Source organism: Aricia agestis, chromosome 9 (assembly GCF_905147365.1).
Source record: "Aricia agestis chromosome 9, ilAriAges1.1, whole genome shotgun sequence".
NCBI lineage: Eukaryota > Metazoa > Arthropoda > Insecta > Lepidoptera > Lycaenidae > Aricia > Aricia agestis.
Genome location: NC_056414.1, coordinates 15,995,250 through 16,004,684, shown reverse-complemented (window position 1 = coordinate 16,004,684; position 9,435 = coordinate 15,995,250). Strand labels below are relative to the sequence as shown.

The 9,435-nt window shown below is 51.4% G+C and overlaps 1 protein-coding gene across 1 annotated transcript; it reads right to left on the bottom strand.

Annotated features, from left to right (window-relative positions):
- Window positions 1-211: 211 nt before the first annotated feature.
- Window positions 212-6,034, bottom strand: LOC121730718. Its single transcript, XM_042119858.1, has one exon. The coding sequence runs from the start codon at window positions 6,032-6,034 to the stop codon at window positions 212-214; it is 5,823 nt and encodes a 1,940-aa protein (XP_041975792.1).
- Window positions 6,035-9,435: the final 3,401 nt, after the last annotated feature.

Below are 9,435 nucleotides of genomic sequence, written 5' to 3'. Positions count from 1 at the left end.
GTTCTATTTTATTAAAATAACAACTTTTTACCTCTTAGGGAGCCACAGATTTATCACAGTTCACTTCTAAAGTTTATTTTTAAAAACACTTATTTTGCACTGAGTTTATTATCATATTTCACTGTTAACGAGTTTGTATACACTCACTACGAGTTTATCGGGTGCGAGGCCGCTGTCCTCAACATCCTCCCCCCGGCGCAGTAGCCAGGGTCTACGCAGCCTTCTCCGGTGACTGCGGGCTCGCCGAATCCATGGTTGACTGCAGGCTGGCTGGCCTCGCTGGTGGCTGCCCGGCTGAGCACGAGCTGGTTGAGCTCGTCACGTCTCGATCTGGTGACTGCGGGCTGACTAGGCCCGCCGCTGACTGCCCGGCTGAGCACGAGCTGGTTAAGCCCGTCGCGACTCGTTCTGGCGACTGCGGGCTGACTAGGCCCGCCGCTGACTGCCCGGCTGAGCACGAGCTGGCTGAGGCCGTCGCGACTCGTTCTGGCGACTGCGGGCTGACTAGGCCCGCCGCTGACTGCCCGGCTGAGCACGAGCTGGCCGGCTCCTCTCTCGGCGCCGTCGGCTCCTCCGGCGGCGACTCTTCTATCACCGCCAGCTTTGATGTTGGTCTGCGGAACACTCCACTACGCGTGCGCACGTCCGCGCAACGCACTCGTCCGTCCGGGCCCGGGTAGACACGGTGTACGACTCCTCGCGGCCACGTATTACGCGGCAGCGCGGGGTCGACGACGATCACCAAGTCCCCCGGGGCCAGGTTGCGGCCGCTCCTCGGGGCCCCGCCACGGGGCGTGAGCGTCGGGAGATACTCCCTCACCCATCGCCTCCAGAACTCGTCCGCCAAGGCCTGCGCGACCCTCCACGTCTTCTTGTCGGCCGGCTCGCACGGCCCGACGTATGGTTGACCAGTAGATGACCCTATGAGGAAATGGTTAGGTGTGATCGCCTCTGGATCGTCGGGGTCCACGGAAACGTGAACGAGCGGTCGAGCGTTCACGGAGTATTCCGCCTCGGTCATCAGGGTCTGGAGCACCTCCTCCTTCGGTGATTTCTCGTTCAGTGTGGTGAGTAGGGCGGTTTTTACCGACCTCACCAGTCTCTCCCAGGCGCCCCCTTGGTTCGGCGCCCCTGGCGGAGTGAACTTCCATTTCATGCGGTGTGTGAGGCCCAGCTCGGTCATAGCCGGCACCCACTCGGCGTACGCTCGTTGCAGCTCGACGTCCGCGCCTCTGAAGTTCGTCCCATTGTCGCTGTACATGACCGCCGGCCATCCCCGCCGTGCGGCCATTCTTCTCATTGCCATCAATGCTGAATCGGTCGATAGCGTGGCTACAAGTTCCAGGTGGACCGCTCGCGTCGTCAAACAGGTAAACAGCGCTCCCCATCTCTTCTCATGACGCCGGCCGAGGGTAACGATCATTGGGCCGAAACAATCGAGACCGCAGTAGGAAAATGGTCTCTGGAACGCCCCCAGGCGCTCTGGTGGCAGGTCTCCAGGTTGCGGGATTTTCGGGCGCGCCCTCCTCATCCGACAGAAGGCGCAGTTGTGTATGATGCTCCGCACCGTCGGCCGTAGCTTCAGGATCCAGAATTTCTGTCTTAGATCGTTCACTACTCTCTCGCGGCTCCCATGTCCGGCTCTGGCATGCTCCCTGGCCACCAGCAGCCTCGTGAACGGGTGTCTTCCGTCCAGGATAACTGGGTTCTTCATTTCATCCGGCACCTGCGCTGCTCTGATCCTCCCGTCCAGCGTAAGCCAGCCGTCTCTGTACACCGGGTTGAGCCGGTACAAGGAGCTCCATCTCGGCGCCGTCCCTCCGTTTTTCATCTTCTCTATTTCCCGTGCGAAGCTATCGTGTTGTGATTTTCGGTACCATAATACCTCCGCCTTCTCCAGGTGCCGCACGTCGAGACTGGCCCGGCGATCACGACACTTCTCAATGAATAGTAGAACCATCGCCGTACATCTCACGAGGCGCTCGTACTTTGAAAAGCGGCTCACGTCTGGCAGACAGTCTACTTCGCTCGCCTCCGTGGTCTGGAAGGCGACGTGCTCCTCTAGGTCCTCGGCTTGAACGGGACTCTCCGTGGGCCACTCGTTCACAGGCCTACGCAGGAAGTCTGGTCCATTGAACCACGGATCCTCTTCGCTTTTGGTGACATAGCCCGTTCGGGTGGCCATGTCAGCGATATTATTCTTGGTGCTCACCCACCTCCACTGGTGTACGGATGTCAGCTCGGCGATCTCTCCCAATCGGTGTGCGACGTATGGCGTATATTTCCTGCTTCCGTTCTGTATCCACCACAGAACTACCTGAGCGTCGGTCCAGTAGAAAATCGCATCTGTCTTCCATCTGTGTTCCGCTGTGACGGCGTTCCCGAGCCTCGCTCCGACCAGAGCGGCTTGTAGCTCTAGTCGGGGTATCGTCTGTGTCTTCAGTGGCGCCACCTTAGCCTTGGCTGCGGCTAGCATTACTCGAATTTCTCCATCTTCTTGCTCCAGCCTCCAGTAGACGGCCGCCGCGTACGCGTCTTTGCTCGCGTCACAGAACACGTGCAGCTGCCGGTTTCTTGTGGGGCTCCCCCCGTTGTAGCTCCGGGGTAGCTCGAGGTGGCTGATGTGCTCCATGTCTCTCAGCCATCGAGTGAAGTCTTCGGCTGACTCCGCCGGCAGCGGCTCGTCCCAATCCAGCTTCTGACGCCACAGACCTTGCAGGATAACTTTGGCGGTGATGGTGTAGCAGCTCAGTAGCCCCAGCGGATCGTAGATGCTCATCACTGTGCTAAGGGCCTCTCTCTTGGTAGGTGCGCGCTGTAGCTCTCGGACCTCTTTAGGGACTCTTGATAGAGATGTGTTGAATTTCAACGTGTCCCCTCGAGAATCCCACAGTATCCCCAGGGTCTTCTGTTCACCCTTAGTGACAGGCTGCGCCACATCATCAGCTAGGCGGTCCACCGGTAGCCCCGTCAGCGCTCGTCGGTCGTTGCTCGTCCATCCCCGCAAGTGGAATCCGCCCATCTTGTGCACCCGGTCCACTTGTTCCACGACTTGCTTGGCCTTCTCATAGTCTGGATAGCTGTCCACATAATCGTCCATGTAGTGAGCCTCGGTGATGGCGCGATAGGCTTCCGGGCACGATACCGCGTGTTCCTCTGCATTTCGATTCCGTACTGAGTGTGCCAGGTACGGTGAACACGATGCCCCAAATATCATGACCACCATCTTGTACTTGGAGGGCGGCTCCTCTCGGCCCTCCCTCCACAGGAACATCTGCGCCGGTTGGTCCTCCCTCCTGATCTTCACGCGAAGGAACATCTCTTCTATGTCTGCTTTCACGGCCACGGCTTCCTCCCTGAACCGGAACAGTATCCTCGGTAGGGATGTCAGTAGATCGGGCCCCTCCAATAAATTATCGTTGAGGCTCACGCCGTTCGTTTTGGCCGCCGCGTCGAAGACCAAGCGCAGCTTGCCCGGCTTGTTTGGGTTCTTGACCGGGAAGTGCGGTAGGTACCATGTGTTCTCGCTCCCGGCCTCCGTCCCGTCGCATTTCTCCGCATATCCTTTTCGTATGAGGTTCACCATCTGCCCATGATACTGCACCGCATCTTGGGGGTTTCTGTCGAGCTTGCGTTCTAAGTTCTTGAGCCTCCTCAGCGCGTTGTTGTAGCTGAGGGGCAGTTTGACGCCATCCTTGCGCCACAAGAGTCCCACTTCGAATCGACCGTCTTCCGTTCTCTTGGCCGTTCTGCCAAACAGGTCGATGGCTCGCTGTTCCTCGTTGCTCAGTTTCGCCTTAGCCGCTATTCCCAAAGCGTCTATGTCGAAGTGTTTCTTCACCATTTCTTCCAGACGATCGTTTCTGGTTTCCACCGTGGATATATGCAGGATGTCTTCGTTCTCGTCCTGCCTTATGATGCGCTTGGGGATGCTGCCATGTATCACCCATCCAAGCTTCGTCTTAGAGGCTGCAGGCTGGTTCCTCTTCCCGATTCTCAGCTCCCGAGACACGATGAGCTGCCAATTGTCCGTGCCGATGAGAAGTTGGGGTTTCTCGTTCTCGTAGCAAATCTCTTCGTTCTTGAGATCGCGCAGGTGAGCGAGTTGCAAAAGGGATTCCGGAACGGATTGAGTTAAGAGGTTCAACCCGTTCACAGTCCTCGCGGTGATGTCGTGTCTGGTACCGTCGCGACCTCGTACGCCCAGTTGTACGAGGCGGCTTCTCTCTTCCCTTCTCTCGGCGTTGATCCCGTGCATGCGCAGCATCTTCGGTGGACCGTCCGCGCCGATAGCCTCAGCGACGTCTTCATCCAGCAGAGTCACCGTCGAGCCCTCGTCGAACAGCGCGAAGATGTCGGCTTCGCCCCGTGGCCCAACGACTTGAATTCTTCTCATCTTCAGCTTCACCGCGCGGTCGGAGGCAACCGACGCGGTGATTACGGCGTCCTCGATCGGTGGAGCGCCGCCGGACCTCTCCTCGTGTAGTAGTGGGTGGTGAGGCCGCTTGCATCCCTGCATACCGCACTGCTTCGCTTTGCAGTTGTATCTTCTGTGTCGGCTCGATAGGCACAGGAAACACAGCCCCTCTTGCTTGACTGTGTCCCATCTCTTTTGCACACTCAGTTTCTTGAAAGCAGCGCAGCGAAACAGAGCGTGGCGGTCGGTGCATATCGGACACTTCGTTTGTTCTTCGCGCATTCTCTCTGGCTGGCTGTGGCTCGGCTTGCCTCGGCCCTCTTCTGATATCGCGAAGACTGGTCTTCTCGGTCTAACTTCGTTCTTGTTGGGAGGTGGACGCGATGTTTCTTTTCTCGAAGCCGGAGCCGTGGTGAATCCGTAGCGCAGTGCTCTGTCCGCTTCTCTCATTAGGAATTCAGAGAGAAGGACGACATCGGGCTCGTTCCGGTAGTGCGATGTCTCTTCTGCGTAGTCGTACCATTTGCTCTTCTCGTACGGGCTGAGCTTCTCCAGGATGTCTCTCACAAGCAACGGATTGAAGAGGTACCCGTGCTTTAACTTCCTCAGGATGGCCACCATGTTCTGAATCTTCACCGCGAAGTGGTTGAGCTCTGCTGCCGAGCCTCCGAGCCTCGGAAGCTTCTTTAAATCTTCCATCATGCGGTCGACCATCACCTCGGGCCGGCCGAAGCATTGCTCCAAAGTCTTCATGATCTGTTCGGGTGGTGTTGCGATGCTCAGCAACGGCGCCACTGCTTCTCGAGCTTCCCCCCGGAGACAGCTTCTCAGGCGCGCCAGGTTCTCGATCGGCTTGAGCTTGTAGAATGTGGTGGTATCTTCCATGGCTGCTTTGAACGGCAGCCATTCCGAAGGAGAGCCCGTGAATATGGGCAACTCCGTCTGATGGCGCGGCTGTCGTTGGTTCAACAGCTTGTCTAGAGTGTCGGCAAGCTGTTCCACCCCGTTGATCCCGGCTGCAGGAGGTGTAGGTGAGCGAATGCGGCTTTGTATCGGCCGCTCGAACCTCAATCTCTGCGGCTCGCGTCTCTCTCCCGCAGGTGGTATGTCTTCTGGCTTCGGCGCGTCCCCTTCTTCCTCTGGCACGACCCGTTCCTTGGCCGTCTCTTCGTTGTCAGGACCTTGTTCGCTTAGCCAGGCTCGGACCCGTTGCTCCACCTGCTCTGAAGGCTCATCATCGTCTGGATCGCTGGTTTCCTCGGCAGTGGCGACATCAGCGATGAGCTTCTTCTTGATAAGTTCTGCTTCGATCTGCAGTTCCTTCTTACGGAGTGCGGCAAGTTTCTCTTCCGCCTCATATCGGATGCGCGCGACGACACTTGCTGTCGATCGACGCGACCTTATTGAAATAGCCTTCTTCCTGGCTACAGGTACTCCCGATGGCGCGGGTGTCTTGCTGGCGCCCGGCTTCGGTTTCGACGCAGTTTGAGGCGGATCCGCCCTTCCCCCGGTCGGTGGCTGGCTGGTTGCGGCTGCAGACGGCGACCTGGGCGGATCCGAAAATACTTTCGGTGGCTGGTTCTCCTCCGCCCCGCTCTGACTCCTCGTGACGACCATCTTGAAATTAAGTTAAATCTTCTATGTTTAATCTTCTAAGTTGAATCTTCTATGTTGAATCTTCTATTTTGAATCTTCTATATTGAATCTTCTATGTTGAATCTTCTATTTTCAAGGATCTTCAGTAGGTTTTTGTGACGAAAAATCTACGAATCCTTGCTTCCCCTCCAGCGGTGTTGTCTTGTATCTCCGAGTCCAATCTTCTTCAAGTCCGGTCTTCCAAAATTTTTTCTTCCAGTTGACTGTTGAAATTCTTCTAAGTGTCGTCTTCAAGTCAGGCGCGCAAAGGACCGCTTCACTGTCTTCAAATCCGGATCGCAAAGGACCACTTCACTGTTTGGGACAGTATTCGCCCATAGGTTTCGTCGCTGGCTTCGTCGCTGGCTCGGATCGGACTCGAAGATTCCAAGGCTACACCGGTATATCTTGCTGAGCGGGGGCGTAAATAAAACACACGAGTCGTCGAGGAGAACATCGACCCCGAAATCCGTCTCGCTTACCCGGCTCAAGGCAATGCCATATAGAAAGCCCCTCTGAGGTACCCGACCGCGGCAATGCCGTAGAGAGACCCGCTCCGATTCGTACGTCTCTTCAGTCTTATTTTCACTATCGGAAGCGGTTATTTTCCCTATTTTCCCTATTTTGCCATGAGCCAAGGTAATTGAAACGCATTTCGGGAAATTCTTTATTTATCGTTCCACAATAATCAACTTATTCTAAATAATAACACTTATATTTAACACAGTTATAGCTAGGCGAAGATAAAAGTTAATACAATTTACATAGTTTTTTAGCACATTTTTCCTAATATTTTCCAAACTATTTATATTTCAGACACTAATTTTCTGATAATTATAAGTTAACGTTCTATTTTATTAAAATAACAACTTTTTACCTCTTAGGGAGCCACAGATTTATCACAGTTCACTTCTAAAGTTTATTTTTAAAAACACTTATTTTGCACTGAGTTTATTATCATATTTCACTGTTAACGAGTTTGTATACACTCACTACGAGTTTATCGGGTGCGAGGCCGCTGTCCTCAACAATTTCAATGATATAGATAATATATTTGCTCTCAAACATGCCAAATATAAAAAATGTTTTATCGATAGACTTAAAAATTTACATAGTATAAATAATTAAAACCTTGCATTCCTCTTCAATAAATAATTTACAAACATTACACTTACAATTATACTAAATTTAATTTTACTACTATTTTAACTATTATTAACAAACACACTTAACACACAATTGACACACAAATATACTTTTATATTAATTATATATATAATTTACTCTCTACTTCCTTAATCTCTATTTTTTCCTATACTAAATTATTCATCTGTGGTTTTACATTTAGTAAATATTATAATTGCATACTTTACTTTACTAATATTCATGTAAGAGACCCCAATAAACGAAAATAAAAATAAAATAGAATAATAACTCAAATATTGTAAATATTCTCGTATGGGAAATGATCTTGGTATTACGTTTGTATGAGAATTGCGATGGCACCCGGACTCTTAAGAAGATACATATTGCAACACGATGCGGTGGAACGAAGATGCAAGCAGCAGTATGCAATATTGCATATTACATGATGGTAACTATTGATTGAGGCTGTTTGAGTGGCGAAATTTAATCCATCAGCGACTGTTAGCTGTCGAGTACTAATACTTGCAGCCTCATACTGAGAGTACTCAGTGCTCAGAACGTGCCTCATATTGAGTACTCTGAACCTCACATCGAGTAGGTCTCGTTAAAGGTTCGCGCTCACTTTGTCGGCGCGTGCCGGGGCGTGCCGGGGCGAGTCAGGGCGCAGCGCAGCGCAAAATGCGTTATAGCACACTATTGCCGGGTCGGGTCGCATTGCATTGACGGATTTTAACGCTCACTGTGCCGGGGCGTGCCGGGGCGGGTCGGCGCGAAATGCATTGACGGATTTTGAGCCGAGGCTTGCCGGGCCGCATCGCATCACATCCGCGCGCCGCTTGCTATAGCACACTGTTGCCGGGGCGCAGCGGGTCTTGTCGGGCCGTGTCGCATTGACGGAAATCCGCCGAGCAAAAATCCGCGCCGATGCGCCCCGGCACAGTGTGCGATACGCGCATCCGCTTCCATACAAATTGTATGGAGGCGGATTTTTGCGATGCGCCCCGGCACGCTGAGGCCCGGCACGGCCCGTCTCAGTGTGCTCACTCCTTAACTCGACAGTAACTCGCTCGCAACTTGTAATGTGTTCGGTGTTGGCGATGCAGTAATTGCGTTTGAGGTACAATGCGGTTCGACCGCAATTTCAAACTATAGTCTTAACCCTGTAATAAAGAGATTCACCATGTATAGAGACTATATAATTGTGCCACGTTTTGTTCTAGTTTTTTTAAACAAAACTTTTCTAACAGACCCAAACGCGACATTGTATAACTGCAGCATTTGTATGGAATGTAGATTTTTTTATAGAAACGCGGTAATTTAAGGTCATTTTGAAGTATTTTCATAGCAAAAGTTAGAATTAACTACTAAGTTTGCATTGCTTCGTAACTAGGCGATGCGAATTACGATGCATTTTTAAATTACCCTTTTTTGGAACAGGCGGACCGATACCGCCGCGCTGGGGGAAAATCTGTCAATTTAATTTTCTTCTTCTGTGTAGTAAATATACTTCAGTTTTGAATGGCTGCTTTTAAAATGATTCGTATCACTTCGCAATGTAAACTAAATGTTAGTTGGCGGAGTATTAGACCACCTGGTCTCAAAACTATAGCTTTTAAATGCAACAAATTCTGCACATGAATAGTTCTAACAATTTCAGTTGTAGTTCCGACCGCAACAAACGTGGGATTAAAGTTTCAGCGTAATCATCCCGGTGTGAATTATGCACCGTCACGTAGCGGATATATTAATAACATCATCACTGACGGATGAAGGTGCCCGCTAATAAGCCCAAAGCACAGTGCCGAATTTATATTTTACCAGCTGTTGCCCGCGACTTCGTCCGCGTCAGCAAAATGTGATAACAAAGATAATAAAAAGAGAGAAAAAATCCCCTTTTTAAGGTTCTTTTATAAAAAAGTTAAATATATCCTCCTCCTTTTCGGAAGTCGGTTAAAAAGTAGCCTAAGTTATTCCTTACTACATCAGCTATGTGCCTAAAAAAGTCCCGTCAAAATTGCTCCAGCCATTTCAGAGATTAGCCGGAACAAACAGACAGACATTTTTAAAAAATGTTGTTTTGGTGTCTGTACCCTATATACATTCATATGCATTTAGTAGCAAGAAAAAACGGTTCTTTCAATATTACAAACAGACACTCCAATTTTATTTATATGTATAGATGTATAGACTAGATGACACCCGGCTACCTTATCACGTAAAAATAGTGATGAATAATC